This window comes from Notolabrus celidotus, chromosome 2, assembly GCF_009762535.1.
Source record: "Notolabrus celidotus isolate fNotCel1 chromosome 2, fNotCel1.pri, whole genome shotgun sequence".
NCBI lineage: Eukaryota > Metazoa > Chordata > Actinopteri > Labriformes > Labridae > Notolabrus > Notolabrus celidotus.
This window is the reverse complement of record NC_048273.1, coordinates 40,638,089-40,658,709: the sequence shown is the minus strand read 5'-3', so window position 1 is coordinate 40,658,709 and position 20,621 is coordinate 40,638,089. Positions and strand designations below refer to the sequence as shown.

Here is a 20,621-nt window from a genome sequence, read left to right as displayed (position 1 = left end):
GATAGGACAGCTGAAGAGAGACAGGAAATGTGGGGAGTAGAGACATGTCGGGAATCGAACCGGCGACCCCTGCAACAAGGACTTTAGCCTCTGTATGTGAGGCGCTTAGACCACTAGGCCACCAGCGCCCCTCATTTATTTATTTATTTATTTATTTATTTATTTATTTATTTATATATATATATAATATAATATAATATAATATAATATAATATATATATATATATATATATAAATTTAAAGTTATGTTTTTGGCCTTTTTGCCTTTATTAGATAGTAAAGCTGAAGAGAGACAGGAAATATAGGGAGCAAGGAGCTAGGGAAGACATGCAGGAAATGATCAACCAGCCGGGAATCGAACCGGCGACCCCTGCGTCGAGGACTGTGGCCTCTGTATGTGGGGCGTTTAGACCCCTAGGCCACCAGCGCCCCCTCATTTATATTTTTAATCAATACCTTGAATTTTGAGAATTATTATGGATATGATGTTTTTTTTTTTCTTAATTCTTATTTGACAGAGGTAAATCTGAAGCGGTAAAGAGCTTGGTACATAGAAATCACTTTTTAAGCAACTAAATATTTAGGCTGAAATGGATCTAAATCTGTGGTCATGTTTTTCTGATCCATGTAACTTTCAGCAGGTACATGTTGTCAAAAACACCAATCAAAAGCCCCCACATGTAAACATCAAGATATAGCACAGAACTGTTAGAACTGTAAACACCCTAGTCTTAGAGGACTAAGAGTCCTAGAACATCTTTAACATTCCATTGTGTCAAAGCATTTGCAAACATTATAATGGTGCCCGTGTACTGAGAAATACATGACAGAGTATTTAATTTTGTCTATTCTGTTTTACTTTATTGTCAAATGAAATAAAAAGATAGTTTTGATTAGTCTTCCAATCATTTCTACTGCAATTTTCTCTTCAAGTATTTCTCTCCTCACTACAGTACAAAGCTGTGCAAATGCTTTAAACAATTTATGCATGTATATTGATAGGTATAGTTGTCTTATGAGTCAGTACTAGAGCATGAAGCCTGCTCCTCAGTTTATTGATGGTGAGATAGCAGATGACTGTTGGGATGAACCATGCCTTTCAATTCATGAAGACGATGAAATTATTTGCATGCAAAGGCCTTATGCTGCTGACAGTTACAACTGTGTGCCATGAGCACAGACTCTGAGCCCAGATCACATTGCTATTCATTTTGAGTAAAGATTATGCACCCCCACCAAGAAAGGTGTGCAGGATTATACATTTTAAAAACATAATGCCCTCTTCACATGTCAACTTGTGTCTTTCTTGTAAAGGTGGGTACACACTACAGGGTAGTCGGGCTAATTTTTGTCCTGATCTCCTCCTTAAGATCAAAGCCAGCAAAGGCCCGATTGTCGGATGTTTGCAAACGACATGGTGTGTGATTTTCCTGTGGTGTGGGGTGTGTTAAGAGGGATTTTGTCCTGTTGGAGCCACTCGGAAGGCCTCAGAAGGAGAGATCGTAAATAATGAACATGTTTAATACTTGCAACTATAAATCCTGCAGATGTGGGGAGCAGAGCACTGTCAATGTCATGTGTACCAGAGCAAAGGCCAATCAAGACTCGAGCCGACTCAGCTGACTGACAGAAGAGGAAGTAAAAACAAACAGAAACATGGCGCCGGTGAAAACAAAAGTCTCTTGGACCTTTTTCCATAATCGTGTTTCTTTTTTGCATGTTTTTTCGAAAAGTAAGAGGCCGAAAACGATCATCATTGCTTATTCCTGTTCGTCCGCCATGTTTGTTTACACCTAAGTCACGTTTTATTATGTGAGATTTGGAATATTGAGCGTGAAGAACCTGACACTCTGCTGAAGAATGGGTTAGTGTGTGGTGTGCACACCACACACTATAAGATCAGAAGAGAGAGATCTTGTGCAATCTGTCTGTGTGTGGTCTCTCAATGTGTGAAGGTTTGAAGAATCCTGTAATGTGTGCCAGCCATAACGGTGAAAAATGTAGTTAAAATTTCTAATGGAATTTATTTAGTATTTCCACTAGGAATCCAAATCTAAACTTTCTGAGCACTCAAAGCACTTTTACACATCTCGTCACATTCACCCAGAGGCTGCTATATAGTAATGATCCATTAGCTAATCTCATTCGTTCACGTTCACACACTGCTGAACAACAGAGGGAGCAATTTGGGGTTCAGTGTCTTGCTCAAGGACACTTCGGCATGTGACTGCAGGAACTGGGATCGAACTGCCAACCTTCAGATTGATAGATGACTGACTACCCACTGAGCCACAGCCGCCCTATTACCACACAAGCAACTGCTTATTTAATACCTAGTATTCATTAATTATATTAGTTCATGTATTCATTAAGTAGGGTACACACTAGGGTGGATCTTGGACCCAATTTCCCCCTTCCTGCAAAAGTCAGCGGAGGCCCAAACTTTTAATGCTGTAAAGATTATCATGCTAGATTTTCCTGTAGTGTGTAAAAGAAGGCAGGGCACAAGGACTCAAGTATCTTGAGTATATTCAAAATTTGCAAATGAATGCCTGTTGCACTGACAGAAAATACACAGATAATAAGCAATTTGAGAATCTAAAAGTTCTTCTCCTAGAAGGAGACATTTCACTTCACACATTCATATAACCCTTTGCTGGTGAGGGAGTGTGGGGTTGTGGAGAGCACAATGTTGGTTTAGACATGCGCATTACACAAAGTTAGGAGGAGCAGGCTGCATTGGGTGATACAAGTGCATCTCAATAAATTAGAATATTGAGAAAATGTTCAATATTTTCAGTCAGGTATTTAAGAAAGTGGAATTGTATTATATTCTACACTAATTATATGTAAACTAAAATGCCCCAAGCCTTTTGCTATTTTAATTTGGAAAATCATGGCCTACAGTTCAACAAATTTAAGAATACATGCCTCAAAATATTAGAATATTTAATTTAAAGTTTGGGTAAATTGTTGGGGTGTAACGATTCATCTACTGCATCGATGTATTGATTTATTTTCCTATGATCCGTTCTCGGCAAGTTGGCCTTCAGGACGACATATATGGATCTAACATCGTTTTAAAAGGTAATTAATCGATTGTATCGATACGAGAAAATAACACATTGGATTTAAGCACGCTAGACTTTATATGGATGTGTTTTTTTTACACTTTTAATGATAAAGACGTTAAACGTTACTCAATTCAGGCTGCCTGTCTGTGACGTCATCGCCACGCGCCAGCAGACAACAAAACATAGCATGGTGGACGGCAGAGGAGAAGCCGGCGAGCCAGAAATGATCAAGTCACCATTGCGGTCCAGCGTGTGGAAACACTTCGGCTTTAGCAAAGATGGAGATATTCTAAATAAGTCGCTCGCTGTTTGTAGGATATGTAAAGGTCAAGTAAAGTTACCATGGCAACACCACAAATCTATCCAACCACCTACTAAGATGCCATGGGATTTCACACAACGCCAACCGTCCAGGCACCTCCTGCAGTGTTCATCAAGGTAACATCAGCTCTGCAGAAGCCTCAGACCAACATGTTTAGTCAGAGACTAGGACAAAACTCGGCTTGGGCCAAAAACATCACGGCAACGACAATTTTTGGCTAAAAAGTTACTGAATCGATTTCAAGTCTGAATGGTTTCAGATCGTATCGTTCTAAATGAACCAATATCGTCCTTTAATGGTATCGGCAACCACGAATTATGATACGAATTGAATCGTTGTTAAAAAGAACCGTTCCACCCCTAGTAAATTACTATTCAAGCTGCATAAATACTATGCATGTCTTGTCTAGTACAGAACATGCAACCATAATCATGGGGAAGACTGCTGACTTCACATCCGTCCAGAAGAAGAGCATTGGCACTCTGCACAAGGAGGGTGAGCCACAGAAGGTCATTGTTGAAAAGGTTGGCTGTTCACAGAGTGCAGTATCAAAGCTTAGTAATGGTAAGATGACAGGAAGAGGAAAGGTGCCAAACAACAGGGATGACTGCATCCAAGGTGTTTGAAGTCCAGTGTGAGGTTCCTGTAGTCTTATGTTATGTTATCTACTGGTGTTGTTCACTGTGTTTTATCAAGTCCAAAGACAATGCAGTTGCTTCCAGAGTTTGGGGCATTTTGTGCTTCCATCTAACTTGTCCATGTTCCAAATCGTATAGAGATACTGACCTCCTTTTGCAGGAGGACACCCGCCCACGGTGCCAAATCTTCTACCAAATGATTTGATGACCATGATATTGCTCTGCTCGACTGGCCAGCCAACTCACCTGACCATAACCCCACAGAGAGACTGTGGGGTTTTGTCAAGAGGACAATGAGGAACATCCGACCCAAAGATACGAATAATGTGAGGGCCGCTATAAACCGAAAATTGGATGTATAAATGAACACACTCTTCAGAAATTGACATTTTGTATTTTAAATTACCTTTTGTTTTGGTCTTCAGACCAAACCCCTAGATTTCTGATTTTCCCGAACTATAAGCCATAATCATCAAAACTAAAACAAAAAAAAAGGCTTAGGATATTTAATTTTGCATGTCAGGAATATAAGAACATTATGTAAGTTTACCCTTTTTGAAATAAAACAACCCTTTCCTAAATTATTGAGATACACCTGTATAAGATGTTGAGCAAGGCAGCATGTACTGGCATGTAGCAGGGGACAGAGGGGAAGGGTGGGAATTTGGGGTCTTGAAAGAAAGGCCGAGACGGGCCTAAGGCGCCAAGATAAATGCAGGCGCAGCACGGCTCCAGTCTGCCAGGCCTGGGCTGTAGTGAGCTAGAGAGTGAAAAAACCAACCTTCACGCTGATCTGAGTGGTGAGATAAACATTGTATTTTTGGATGGTGCAGTGAAATGATGATGGAGGGATTGAAGATAAAGTAGAAAAATTAAAATGAAAAAGAGGGGCAAAATAAGGAGGAGGGAGAAGAAAGGAAGAAAGGAAGAAACAAACAGAGTAAAACAGGAAAATATCTGCCTATCCAGTCATGAGTATGAAAAAAGCCATAAAGACAATGGCCTATGCAGTGCATTAAAACATTACACTACACACACACACATAATATGCCACATAATCATCTCGCACACTGAAAGCAAAAAAGGACAAGCGTTAAAGACATTTACAAAGATAAGCAGAATTATCACATAGAGCAGGGGTCAGCAACCCCAGGCTCTGGAGCCGCATGCAGCTCTGTCATCCTTATGCTGTGGCTCCCGGTGGCTTTGGAAAATAAATGATGAGTAATCAATTTAAGTGTATTCTATTTTTGTTCGTTAGTTTTTTTTTAATTGTAATTCCAAATTTGAAGATTATTGTGAATTTGTAATTTTAAAATAAAAAGCAGCTTAATTTGTTACATTTTTTGTCGCTCAAAATATGCATCACAATCTTATAAATTCCCAATGGCGGGTCTCACACATCAGCACTTACACTACTGTTCAAAAGTTTAGGGTCACCCAGACAATTTTGTGTTTTCCATGAAAACTCACACTTTTATTTATCAAATGAGTTACAAAATGAATAGAAAATATAGTCAAGACATTGACATGGTTAGAAATAATGATTTTTATTTGAAATAATAATTTTGTCCTTCAAACATTGCTTTTATCAAAGAATGCTCCCTTTGCAGCAATTACAGCATTGCAGACCTTTGGCATTCTAGCTGTTCATTTGTTGAGGGAATCTGAAGAAATTTCACCCCACGCTTCCTGAAGCACCTCCCACAAGTTGGATTGGCTTGATGGGCACTTCTTGCATACCATACGGTCAAGCTGCTCCCACAACAGCTCAATGGGGTTGAGATCTGGTGACTGCGCTGGCCACTCCATTACAGACAGGATACCAGCTGCCTGCTTCTTCCCTAAATAGTTCTTGCATAATTTGGAGGTATGCTTTGGGTCATTGTCCTGTTGTAGGATGAAATTGGCTCCAATCAAGCGCTGTCCACAGGGTATGTGGACAGCGACCCCAAACTTTTGAACGGTAGTGTATATTTTGCAAATATATGTATATCTGGTACACGAAGGATGACGGCAAACAGCATTTTTGTTTTGCAGATGGTTATGACATAAACCTTCACAGCGTGTCCCCCCCCCCCCCCCAGAGTTTAAAAGGTTCAAAATGTTTGCTTTGCATTCAGAAATAAAATGTCATTTTCTCTGTAGCACTTCATTGATTTCCAAAGCAACACACTATACTTTTTATACAAAGCATGAAGGTAGAATAACAATATATGCACTGTTATCTTCATTTGGATGTCAAAAAGGATTTGCGGCTCCCAGTGTTTTCTTTTTTGTGGAAACCGGGTCCAAATGGCTCTTTGAGTGTTAAAGGTTGCCAACCCCTGATATAAACCATCAACTTTTTTAACTGTGCTGTAAAAAAGAACACCTTTGAAGTTACCCACACAAACAGACACAGAAAAGCATGCACAGATAAAAGATTCAAACAGCATTGCTCCCAGTGTAACTGTGTTGCTGTGTTTCAGGCTGTCAGAGCCTTAAACTCAGAGTGCACTGAGGAGACGAGGTTGGGGACACAGAGCTGTCACTGTATTTCAGTTCCCATATTTCGTGCCAACTGGCCCAGTTACCAAACTTATGTGATCCCATAAAATGACACCTGAGTAGCTCAAAACTTAACAACAGAGAAGAGACCAGGCAGACATCAGGTTTGTATGGCAGTTGAATTCAAGGAATCAGCTTGCCTTTTTTTCCTTTCCTTCCAAAGGAAAAGTATTGATGCAGAGCAGTTGATGAGAGAACTTTTATGTTAGGGCATCAATCTACTGTAACTCTCAATGGGCATTGGCCACCTAAGTCAAGAAAAAGCTTACCTCGAACATAAAGGTTGGCTGGGGCCGAGTAGCGAGTACCAGCACTGTTGACTGCCACACACTCATACTTGCCCTGGTCTGACTCCTCACTGTTCTCAATTTGGAGAGCACCTGGAGAGGGAAGCCAGATATCACAGTTCAAGTCTGTATCACACGAGTGTAACCAACATACACAAAGAGAATCATCTGATGCTGACACAAAGCTTCACAGTCCATATCCATTCATAAACTAATTGTAGTTGAAAAATATTTAAGATTTGTTTTTTTTGGTAGGACAAAACTGCATCATATACTTGTGATTAGGGTTGCAAAATTCGGGGAATTTTGTTGGAGACTTTCCATGGGAATTAACGGGAATAAACCAGGAATTTACTAAATTGAATGTTGGCTTTTAATAGGGACCTTACTTATAGTTCGGTACGACTGAATGGGACTTTGTTGGAGGGAGAGGGTTGGAGGGAGAGGGGCTCTTTTCATTTAACATTTTGAATGGGCCTTTGTTGGGATTGCATTTTTGTTCATTTTTGAATGGGTTGGGTCGGGTGGATGAGTACCTAGTTAACTCAACATTCATGTTTTTGTTCTTCAATGAAAGAATTGATTGTTCAATAAAATATTTAACACTTGATAAAGTTCTACTTACAAATAAATCTGTTTTAATTGTATTATTTTGGATGGATGTCTGCTTATAACAAAACAAATATTTATGCTTGGATATGATACCTTTCCATTAAATTCCCATTAATTCCCATAAATTTCCATAATTTCCATGAAAAGTTTCCAATTTGGAATATTTCCAAAATTACCCAGCTTAACTTCCATAGAAATTTATCGGAAATTTACTGGATATTTTCCACCCCTTTGCAACCCTACTTGTGATAATGACCTAATGACTTTTCATTAAATTACCAAGGAGCCCATATATTGCTTAAGTGTCGCTCTAAAGGCTCGGGTCCACAGGATGTGTGGCGTTACGTTACGGCTGCACTGCGCAGCCAATACATTCCCATTCTAGTCATTGTCTAGGGTCCACAGGGTGCGCCAAGGCGCGTCTCAGCTCCGTCTCGGGAGCGTGCCCCCGCGCCGCTCTGCCAGAGATACGCTTCAAGTCTATTTTCAACGGAGCCTGGGCCCAGCATGCATCAATATGCACAGAAAAGAACGACCTGGACAGGAAGTCAGGCACGGGGATCGCATGCAACATCCACCAATCTCAAAATAAAACACCATATACAGACTCCCCACCATTTAAAGATCGTTTAGATCAGAAATACTCATCGTTTATGGATGTAAGCTACAAACAGCCACATATCTGTGATCCAGGTCGACTACAACAGGACTTTAAAGGTGACATATCACGCTTTTTTCATCAATATATATTGGTCTAAGAGGTCCCCAAAACATGTCTTTAAAGTTTATGCTCAAAAAAACACTTTGAAATCAGATTTTGGCATGCCTGAAAAGTCCTTTTCTTCAGTCCTCCTCAGAACACTCTGTTTTCCCTCTGACCACGCCCCCTCAGGAAGTGGATGTGCCTCGGCTCTCCAGCATGTTGATCTAATGTTTACATGTTGGCTGAATATACACGGCTGCTCAGAGATCGCGTTACTTCAACCCTCTGAATCTGATCCTGACGGAGAGGCGCCTGCAGCAGGACCTTTCTGAAGGATTAGTCACAGATTTAGTGTTTCTTGTTGTTTTATTTATCAGTATGTAGACGTGTGTCTTGGTACACAGCTACGAACATGTAGCTATGTGGCTATGCTAACTAGCGCTAGCACTTATCCATGATAAATAAAAATCATCCACTAGATCTTCAAATCTGCAGACGTGGGGAGTAAAACTGACGTCTGCCAGAAAGGCAGCAGGACCTTTTATGAAGGATTGGTCACAGATTTAGTGTTTCTTGTTGTTTTATTTGTCAGTATGTCGACGTGTGTCTTGGTACACAGCTACAGTTACAGCTACAGCTATGAACATGTAGCTATGTGGCTATGCTAATTAGCGCTAGCACTTATCCATGATAAATAAAAATCATCCACTAGATCTTCAAATCTGCAGACGTGGGGAGTAAAACCGACCTTTGTGTTTATTAAGACAGCCTAAAACTAGCATGCCTCCCTCCTAAGCTCCTTGTTAGCACACATTTGTGCAGGTAATGAAAAACAGAGGAGGGGTTGAGTTGTATTTTATACAGTCTATGGGCTGAACAAGCTCCGAGCTCTGACTCCGTGACAGACCGGATATTGTTGTGACGTAACAAAAACACGGAAGTCTGAAACGGCTGGTTTCACACACATTTACAGAAAGGTGGAGAAATCAGAACAGGGGCAGAATGGATTTCTTTCATTCTCAGGGGGTTTGTAGACATGCCAGGGAAACATATTTCAGGTAAAGAACCATTGAAAAGTCAATTTTGCATGATATGTCACCTTTAAGATGATCACTGTGTCAGAAGGTAACAGGACTTTAAGATGATCACTGTGTCAGAAGGTAACAGGACTTTAAGATGATCACTGTGTCAGAAGGTAACAGGACTTTAAGATGATCACTGTGTCAGAAGCTAACAGGACTTTAAGATGATCACTGTGCCAGAAGGTAACAGGACAACAAAATAGAGCTGAATTATTATTATTAAACTCACTGTTAATTCGTTTTTGCAGGTTTAGAACCTGCAAAAATGAAACTTAACATTTCTGCAGCATACTCAGTGATGAATAAAGCACAAAAGTAATAGAATACTGTCCAAATGAGCAGAAATTGAACCACAGAAAGGCTCTGTGACCTGTTGTTTGTATGTGGTTCTCTCTATGCTGGACCCAGCTGATCCTGCCTGCTCTGAGTTGCGCTACACTCCCAACACGCGTCCTGTGGACCAGGGCGCGAGCCCTCGGACGGAGTAAACACACTGCACAGCCGTAACGCGGCGCACACGCATCCTGTGGACTCCTCGGGTAACACTGTCAAGGATATTGCTTTAGAGGCAACAAGGTGACAGTTTAGAGCAAGATGAAGGAGCTGCTCTCCACTGACCATTGAAGTTTCAATGATGAGGGTGCACAGTATGCTGAACACTTACTCTTTTTGCATAAGTTGACATGTTTCTTCATGATCCTCTTTTACATTGTTCGTTTAATATTAATTCCCAAAATAGTTTTCACCTTTGTAAATGTGTTTGGATTTACAAGTGAAAACCTAAAGTGCCATTGGCATAGCTTTTTTCAGAATTGACAGCTACATCATATACAACGCAGCTAAAGTCTAAATGCCTGGTTGTTTTAAAGACAATCAGATCATCTTCAAATGAAAAGTTGGCTGTTGAATCATTGTGGAGAGAAACCTGCAACGTCTGTGTGTTTCATAATATAACATGTTAGTGTTATTAAAGGCACTGGCTGGTTGATTCTAAATCCCCCATATAATATTTGATCCATTTGGTCTAAAGCTTCAGTGCAGCACTATAGACATCTATCACCTGTAACCCTTGCCATTGGTATAAGTTCTTGTGAGGTTTTTATTTAGGGTACAGTACATGTCAAATGTTGTGACTGGGACTTACCTGACATATGATATTCCTCCATTTGTTCCCAAAACATTTTATAACAGTCATACATTTGATATTCAGTTGTCAGTACATAAGTTAGCTTTGAAATATAATGCACTAAAAGTGATTATGCAATTTTAGTTTTTGACAATGAATGTGACAAATATCATGCATTTTTGCTGTAGAAAATAGGAATAGTGAAAAAAAAAAAAGTAAAGAATGTACATATTTCAGAATACAATCCTGAAATGCATCATGAGATGGGTTTGAAACACAGTTCAGTTTTTGATTGAGACAGAAAAGCAGTCACTGTAATTATGTGTGTACAGCCACATGCCTAGTTCTGTGTTGCAGACAGAAAACCCAGAAGTAGAAGGGGAGCAATGTTAAATTAGGATGCACCCAGCAGGGACACTTAAAGAGAAACTGAGAGATTTACTTGAACTTCTCTCTTGTCTCTCCATCTTCTATCTCTCCCTCACATCCAAACGCACACACACACATTTAAAAACCTTTTCGAGGCAGCGAATGGACAGAAGGGCGATGTATAAACATTGGTTTAGGATGCTCTCACACCAAACCTGTCTGCTGCAGTCTACCCATTTGGTTTGGGATGGTTTAAAGCTGTTAATCAAACAACTGGATTGAGAACAACTGAAACCTTTTTTTTTCTCCAGCAAACTCTGGTCTTTGTATTGTAAAATTATACATTACTATCATTGATCTGTATGAATCACTTTATATAGATTCACTCTACTCTGAACTTATTCATTGATCACTGAAACTGTCAGCAAAGTCAGTGGTTACAAATACTTGTTACCGCAACCATGATAGTTAAAAGGCAAATGGAGTTATATGGAGTATTGTTTTGTCGATTTCATATTTTGTTGTCTATTCCCAAATGACTGGTAAATTATAGTCTCTGCCCAGTATATTTTTGATGAGATTCGGATAGGTCCACAGGAGTTCATGTTTATTGTACTTGCTTTATTCTACAGTCACAGCTAAGGTGGCCCTTTTTTTTTTTTTTGCCTGGACAAACTAAACTAAATATAATCAACTCAGTCATTTAAAAGAACTGATGGACTGTCATCCTTCTTCTGGCCTACAAAGCTCTTAATGATCAGACACCTTCATATCTTAAAGAGCTCATAGTGCCCTATTACCCCTGTAGAACACCCTGCTCCCAACATGCAGGCCTGCTGGGCCTACCTAAAGTCTCTAAAAGTAGTATGGGAGGTAGAACCTTCAGTTATCAGGCCCCTCTCCTTTGAAATCATCTACCAGTCAGGGTCCGGGAGGCAGACACCCTCTCTACTTTTAAGAGTAGGCTTCAAACTTTCCTTTTTGATAAAGCTTATAGTCAGAGCTGGATCAAGCTTGGACTAGCTCTTAGTTATGCTGCTATAGGCTTAAGGCTGATTTATACTTCTGCGTCGAATCAACTGTGTAGCCTACGCCGGGGGTCCTTGTAGCTCCTGTACCTACACAGAGTCCTACCTCCTCCAAAATGTCACTACCCGTAGAATCGACGCGGACCACAAGCCCTGTGATTGGTCCACCTGGCGGCTTGTATTTCCCGCATTTACATCACTTCCGGGATCCCCGCTCTTCGGCCGTGTATTTCATTTCCTCCTCATGTAATCATGTCTGTATGATAAAGAGCAACATGTATCTGCTGTAGATTAACAGAACACGCTCTGAATCTCTGTGGACAAGGAAACAGAGATCGTAGCGGGGCCGGAAGCAGGCGACCGGCTATCAGAGAGACCACACTGCTCTCAAGCATCTCGGAGGAGAATTGCTGCGCGACACGGACACATCGACGCACAAGTATATGATGCTCATGTCAACGTTGACCACTGCTGTGTAGGGGAGAAGAAGAAGTATAAATCAGCCTTTAGACTGTCGGGGGAACTGGCACACTGGGATCCTATCTCAACCCCTTCCCCCCAACCTCCTCATCACTTACTTTAACTCTCCCTGTCCCATTAAAGTTACTAACCATAGACCTTCCTGGAGTCCCTGAGCTCCCTTGTCTCGTAGGTTCTTCCGAGTCGCTGCTGTTGACGTTCCAGACTCCAGCTGACACGGACGTGCTGGACTCCAGCGGCAACAGCTTCTACTACTCGTCTCATCACTATCACCGCTCCCTCTCTCTCTTATTCTCCTCTATCCCTCTTTTCAACCCAAAGTCGGTCAAGGCGGATGTCTGTCTAACATGAGTCTGGTTCTGCTCGAGGTTTCTGCCTTCTAAAGGAAGTTTTTCCTCTCCGCTGTAACTAGCTAAATACTGCAAGGTACAATGCTCATGGTGGATTAAGATGAGATAAGATCGAGTCCTGTCAGTAAGAGCGGACTGGATCTTACCCTGTCTTGGTGTTGGGTCTATGTTAATAATTTGACATAGAGTGGTCTAGACCTGCTCTGTTTGTTAAAGTGTCTTGAGATAACGTTTCTTGTGATTTGGTGCTGTACAAATAAAGATTGATTGATTGATTCTCCAAAGACTGATGGAGAAAAAGGGCTTTATCATGGTGCAGCAAACCTTGTAGTTCATTTAACAGCTTTTGAAGGCTTTCAAAATGTTTTCCAAGTAGCTCATAAGAGGTTGTTAAAATGTTTTCTTTCCTTACTTTTAAGTTCCTTTTTTTAACTGGTTCTTAAAGTTTATGTTATTGTCTTTTTTTGCATTTTGTGTATTCACTGTTACCTACCTAAAAACTAGATGGAAGAGTAAACTATTGACAGGGGTTTTATTCAACAAATTGTCTATAGCAGATCTACAGCACCTGACCCTCATTTCCATACACGCTTCTGAAAATGCATTTGGAGGTAGAGCAAGTGTAACAGCTAGGATAAGGACAGAGAGCTGAAAAGGGAAGGGAGACACTGAGGTGACAAGACAAAGACAATGGTTGAGGAGCGTTGGCAGTGGACAGCAATGGTGATGAGCAGAAAGTTTTAGTTTCCAGCATTCTTACCTCTGATTGGTGTACCACCTGGTGAGGTAATTTGAATGCAAATAAGATTAGAAATAACCATTAGATAAAGGCGGGAAAAAGGTTCAAGAGAAGACAAGAATGGCAGGAAATCAGAGAGAGGAAAAATAACAGATAATAGAGACTGCTATTCTCACATTGTTTGACAAATATTAACGGATTTGGAATGTGATATTTCATGTTTATTGACTCAAAGTTTAAACAATAACATTATTTAATATATGCAAAAATGTGTTCTTGATTAGAGGCATTTTCTTTTCCACTATATTGTTTCTTCTGCTCCCTTTTTGATTTGATTTAAATACAAGCAATTGATGTGCACAAATTTGCTTTGCTCGTGTGTGTTTTCATACCACAGAACTGATGTTTGTGCATCTGAAGGCTTCTTACTTTATTACGCCTCCTTTTTGCACTGAAAGAACGTGGCCATCAGTTTTTCAAGCAGTCCTGATGTGGTTTGATAAAGACCCCTTATCAAACCACATCAGGACTGTTTGAAAAACAGGCACTGCTTATTCAGACAATAATTTTAGCAGTTATACACTGTGTTCCAAATTATTATGCAAGTTGCATTTCTGTGAATATTTTAAGAAATATGTTAACAGTTGTTTCAAATTGGTTAAGAAGTCAGATAGTGAATATATTTCTTCAAATGTGTGGTTCAAATTATGCTGTTCAAAGTTTGTTTTTACAGCACCCTGAACCTCTCGGTCCTTTCCGGGTTTATGATGCTGTAAAAGTTTCCTCCATGGAGGAAAAGACATTCAGCTAAAGTAAAGCAGACGCTCGTGTTCATGAGCACAATGCACCGTCACATGCCTCACATTAATTCCAAGATAGGATGGCATCTCAGGGCTTTAAAGCGGATCGCCTCATGAACTGGGCTGCCTGCTCACCTGGTCTCAACCCGACTGAGAACTTGTGGTCAATAATAAAGAAGATAATTTACAGTAATGGCAAGAAATACAGCTCAAAGAGCCTCTTTGGAAAGACATACAAGGTACAGCTCACAGAGTCAGCAGAGAAGTCATCAGAAACTAAATCAGTTTACAGTGACCTCTGACCCTCACTGAAAGAAAAGGAGGTTATAATGGACATGAGAGAAACACTTTAGATTTGAAATGTTTCAGAGACATTAACAGTTTTATTTTGTATACAAATGTAAAGAAAACTTGTTTTTGTTTAACTTTGAATACAGCTGTAGTAAATATTATTTTCAATCAATAGAACGTTAAAAATGGTGCCTAGTTTTTATTTTATAACTCATATGCTCTTATCACCAACTTGCATAATAATTTGTCACACTCATTTCTGCAGATTCTGCATGTATTTAAAAATACAGCCAACGTACTTTGAAAAGCATCATTTAACCACACAGTTGAAGAAATAAATTCACTATATGACTTCTTAACAAATTTGAAAACAACTGTTAACATAGTTTTTAGATTATTCACAAAAATGCAACAAGCATAATCATTTGGAACACTGTGTATATGAGATGCAACTTGAAGATTGCTATTTATATGTCTGTCTAAATGTGTGAAAATCATCAGTCTCTTAATAGTAAGTGAAAAATGTTCACTCACAAGAAAATGTTCAGCCCAAGTATTTCCACAACATAAGAAACAGTCACTGCTTCCCCACCAGTGGGAGGCAGTTTGAACTTTTATTCAAGTGGCAAAGCAGCATAGTTTTGTTCATTATTTAGAGAGGGAATTTGCATATGGCTAATCTTCCTTTTTTCACCTGACAGCTTGGGGGTCCATTACAAAGCCTTATGCTGCGTTCACACCAAATGCAAATTAAATCATTTCGCTCTAGTGAATTGCGTATGTAAACAATGTAAACACAAGTAGATGCAAATTCTTGTTGGTCGCACAAGAATTCACACAAATGAAGCGAATTAAACGCACAAATAGGCTTATCATTCGCTTATTTCCTAGAGTTGAAAAATCTGAACTTCCGCCGATCATTTGTGCCTCCATAGCCAATCAGCATGCAGTCCCTCTGGTGACCTAAGATGTGACAAACGGATAGGCAGAGGTTAATTCATTTGGAAAATATAGGACTTATTGATTGCATCTCTGTGCAGCTTCCCCAAACTCAATTTTAAGCGAACAGAAATAAACTGGTGCGTCTTTGGGTACATGCTAACGAGTGAGTTATTCACGCAAACTAAGTGAGTAGACACAAAACCTTCAGGCGTTCACATAGATCGAGCAATTGTTGGCATTTGGTTTGAAGGCGACATAAGGAGAGGAAAGTAAGTAGACGGTGACAAGACTTGCTTCTTTGTTAGACTATCTCAATGAATGAATTCAGCTTCAGATGAGGACATGCTGAAAACAGGTTGTTAACTTTGATTTCTGGGTATTTCACTTCACTATCCTGAGCTTGTCAAGTACTCGGGCACTGTTAAAACGTTGTGGTACTTCTGCCTTTGATCTTGCCTATCCTTCTTGTAAATAATCACAAGTTAATGGCACCATTTGGGCATATTAGATCATATGCTGCAAAGGGTAGAAAAAGGAGCGGTTACTATGCAGATGCTTATGATCTGGATAATAAACCAATCAGCTGTTAAGGAACACAAAAATGTATCAGATAGGTGATGAACCACAGAAAAAGAGGGACCTGGAAGCTGTGTGTCCCTGGGTTTGATGAAGGGAACATCATCAGCTTCCAGGCTGGACAGTAATGCACAGGAGATGTTTCCTGGATTCAGGAAAAACAAAAATTCTAAAAGAATTCTGTTAAGTGATTTGTCTTCTTTCTGACCAGCGTTATCTATCATATCCAGACTATCTCTCTGCCCAATTACATATTGCATCTCTTATTACAGGTGACTGATCCCCATGAGGCAGCTGACATGGATATTTCTTGGAGACAAACCTCTACATGGCCTATATGTGGGTCCACAAGTAAGGTACAAGAGCACATGGCCTCACAAAATAGTTGATTTCCACTTAGTAGCAAACGTGACAAAAAACAGGGGACTTCAATGTATACTATCTAAGAACCTGTTGGTAGGCAGAGAGCTAGTTTTCAGGCCCCTCTTAGGATTGCTGGATCTTCTTTGAAGGTTGTTGTGAAGGCAGACTTTTAACTCTAGCAACAATTAGCCGTCAGCAAGGCTTTGTGTTCAGGAAGCATTTTGAAGCAGAGGGTAAAAGGCACTTCTAGTCCAAGTTTCAAAATAAGGGTTCTTACTCAGACTCTGGAAAATAATCTGCGCAGCTGTACAGCCCGCTATCTTAGCTGACTGGCTCGGTTAAAAATGCGTGCCATTTTTATTCATTCATGTGTCGACAGGCTAATAGTTTCCTGTTAAAGTCAGTGCCTGCGGCAATTAGCCACGTTGACATCACATACAGGAAGTGTCATCAAGCAGACTGCAGAGATTGGTCTGCACTTTTAATCAGAGTTTCAAAATAAAAGTTTTTACTCAGCCTTAAGGAATTTGCCAAAGAGAGTCTAGAGGAGAATCAGAATGACAAGACAGGCTTCTCTCCTTGCAAACTAAAGAGTGATAGTCTCGGTGGTGATCAGGGTGGCTTTCTTCTAATTACAACTTTGGAAAGAAAGCAGGAGGGTCCTCGGGAGTTGCATTTGAAGGCTGGATCTGCTAAGTCTGTGTTACCACTTCTGCATTTAATCAGCACCCAGTATCTTCATTGGGTGCCTATGAGCTTCTGCAACAGAGGCCAGTATCCTGAACTACCTGGAAAATTAGCTCATACACCCAACAATGGCAAAACAATGTTGTATCCAAATCTCTGTGCTGTTGGAACACACCCAGCGGCTTGAATCGTGCATGACCTCAGAGGAGTGCATGTTCTTGGACATGGGGTTAGATGCCTGGGCTGGACTAGGGGCACTGGACAGGAGAGAAATCTCATAAAGCCTGCCTCTCTCACTTGGGGTGCAGGACAAAGGTCACTTGGAGGTCGTCACTCTGTCTCCTGAGCCTTATGGCGACAACAGGGGGGTTAAGCCAGTTGTATGCCTGCCCCCTGTTAGGTCTTAGCTAAGACTGATCCTAGAGGCACAGACATGGACACATATGATATGGTTTTCTGTTCATGCCCCACCTGAACAGGAGACTCTGTGAACTAAATGGTAACCTGTACTTATATAAAGCTTTCTAGTCTTTCCAACCCCTCAAAGTACTTTTACACTACTCATCTCTTTGATCTATTCACACCACATCTATACATTGATGGCAGAGACTGTTATAGAAGGGAACCATCAGTATATTAACTTATTCTATACGCACTCACTCATCACTGACGATGTCACCAAGAGCAACTTTGGCATGTGATAGCTGAAGCGGGGATCTAACCACCAACCTTCGGTGAGAGACAACCAACTCTCCCACTGAGCCACAACCGCCACAAAACCACACGTTTACCAGGACCTACTGAGTCCAGCACAGGGAACCCTGGCTCATGCTGTGGTTGTTACAGGATATTTCAGGTTGTATCTGACAGTGGTCTTGGGGAAGTTCATTGCAGGCTAATATTTTTGTGGTCTTGCTGTAAACATTGTCTCGTGCTTGTGACAGAGGTGTGCTCTGTGCAGTGGCTTCATGGTCATGTCTATCTTTGTTGATGGGTTCCATCACCAGAATGTTGCAACCAGCACTTCCTTTGGGAAGAATATGCTGTGCATCACAACATGGTAAGACAAGGCTACTGCTTAGCACTGTCTGGCGCAATACATATTCCTTAACCTTCTTGTTCTGTTACGGGTCAGATTGACCCATTTCAAAGTTAAAAATAAAAATGTTAAAAGTATTTTTTCAGTATGAAACTTCTTCTGCTTGGCTTAATTAGCATAATCAACTTATAAAATAAAAATAGTTAATTTAACATATTTGCAACCCCCCCTGCATGTTGATATTACATAGATACTGTTAGTGGGTCAATTTGGCCCGGCAGTCAAAGTGGAGGCTAAAAGGAGTCAGAAGTGACAAATACTAACTGTTTCTTTGTAACTGTGTGACATATTTCACCTCAATTAGAACACACATGAAAAACGACTGAGTTATCCTCATTGAAACAGGATCTGTGAGAATTGAAGAACACCATTGAACTAAATATTGATTTAAATGGTTAGTAATGGAGTTAATAATGAGATTTTTTAAAAATTGCATAGGGATTTTTTGGGTTCTGACACTTTTAGATAAAGAAATATTCCCCGGGTCAAGTTGACCCAGGAACATTATTGCTGTTCCTGAGAAACAAACATAACAGGAGGGTTAAGTCCAGGTAACTGGTTAGAAAAATAGTTTCATCACTCAGATTAAGGTGTGCTAGCTACACGTTTTGTGTGTGCTTAAAAGAAACATGGAGTTAGTGCATGGCCCTGCAGAAACACCAGATTTTAACCTACTTTGAAGTAGGTTATGAAATGTCTTCATTTAAAACCACTGCTAATTCTAAGAGTCAAACAGACACAGTTAAAAGGTGACCATTCCTACATTGCTATTTTTTACATCTCTCATCTTTTTCATATAAATTAAGTTTGAAAAAAGATTACAACTGTTATTTTGGTGTCATTTTGGTGGTCATGCCAAATGTTAGCACTACAGAAGCAGTGTCAACCACTTACTAATTCCCACCTAGAAAAACTACTTTACTAGCATCATCTGAAGCTTTATATCATGTTATTTGTCTGCATAATGGTTGGAAAGCATTCACAGCCTCAATCTTAATAATAATTATAATACCAAACCCATCTTAATGAATAAGTACAAAGATGGCTACTTGAAGCTTACAGAGAAAATATATATGACTAAACAATTATTTCATTACACAAGAACATGAAACTATTGAGGTTAAATGTTGTCCTAACAAAATCTTTGTACAACAAAATACATTCTGAACTGTTCAGCTTATGATTATGAATTTCCAGATCAAATTTACTTGAAGACATTTGATTTTATACATGATAATATTTTTTAAGTTTTTGGGAACTTACTTAAAAGACTCACCCAGACAGAACGGGTAGGCTTCCCAAGTCAGCATTATTCACTGTCATGATGTGCCACTTTCACAAGGTTGCTAAAGTTAAAAGGACATTTCAGTTTTTTTGAAGTGGGGTCGTATGAGTTACATTACACTGTTGCTCCTGCTAGCCACAATGCGTGCCGATGAGCTCTTCCCCTTTAATGAGAACATTTCCAGATGACCGGCAGGCAAGCTAGGCTACAATTCTCTGCAGATGGGGCCGCCTATTTGGCGTAATTTCACTAAAGTTAAGAAAATATGGTCCAGGCACTCATCACGGTGCAATTGCATGCTCTACTAGAAAAAATTGCAGCTCTTGACTTTGCTGTCAGAAACCCCCTTTGTTTTGGCTATTTTCGGACGCACCTCACAGACCAGAATTCTTCGACTGCATGAGCACGGATACACACCGATCAAACAGCTGATTGGCGTGTATCCGTCTGCAGAAAATTGTAGCCTGGCTTGCCTGCCAGTCCTCTGGGAATTTTCTCATTAAAGGGGAAGAGCTCACCAGCACTCATTGTGGCTAGCAGGAGCAATAGTGCAATGTAACTCATACGACCCAACTTCAAAAAAACTGAAATATCCCTTTAATTTGTCTCATAATCAAACACCTTAATCTACAGTTTACTGCACTTTCTGTCAAGCTCCCTGCAACTTGGTGCTATTCTTTGCTGGACAATGGCCTGTCTGAGAGTATGCTGACATGAATGCTTTACCTGAACGTAGCTGTTTTATCCGCCCATTGCTGCTGTCGATGTCCACAGGTAGAAAGTCTTTGAACCAGTAGATCTCAGGGTCAGGGTTGCCACTGGCTGCACACAACATTGTAGCGGTACGTGTTCTTTCCACAACCTTCAGCTGAGGTCCCATGTCGATGGTGGGGAAACCATGAGGAATCTGGTCCTCTGTTGAAAAACATGGAAAAACATTGGCACTGGGACAGCTGCATGATAAGTGTACAATGATAATTAAGAGTTTAGTCAACTATTACATGTCTTTTCCAGTCTAAGATTTCCCTGCTCCTCCAAAATCTTAAACTGCTGAGGTAAATTCTTTAAAGTCAAACATTGTAATATTTAGTACTTATGCAGTATTGCTAGAGGAGGGGTATGGAATTTCTCTTCATGGATCTACAGCTAGAACAAGGGTGATGACATTTTCTGGAGCCATGAGCTCCCTTGTCTCGTTGGTTCCTCTGAGCTGCCGTA

At 40.3% G+C, this 20,621-nt stretch overlaps 1 protein-coding gene across 1 annotated transcript in view; it reads right to left on the bottom strand.

Annotated features, from left to right (window-relative positions):
• The window catches only part of LOC117805275 (receptor-type tyrosine-protein phosphatase F-like), a 152,986-nt gene that overhangs the window by 77,818 nt on the left and 54,547 nt on the right, over positions 1-20,621 (bottom strand). The window contains exons 5-6 of the mRNA XM_034673956.1: positions 20,130-20,318; positions 6,854-6,964 (exon numbers count right to left, since the gene is read on the bottom strand). Coding sequence (XP_034529847.1) covers positions 6,854-6,964; positions 20,130-20,318 — 300 coding nt within the window. The remainder of the gene's footprint in view (positions 1-6,853; positions 6,965-20,129; positions 20,319-20,621) is intronic.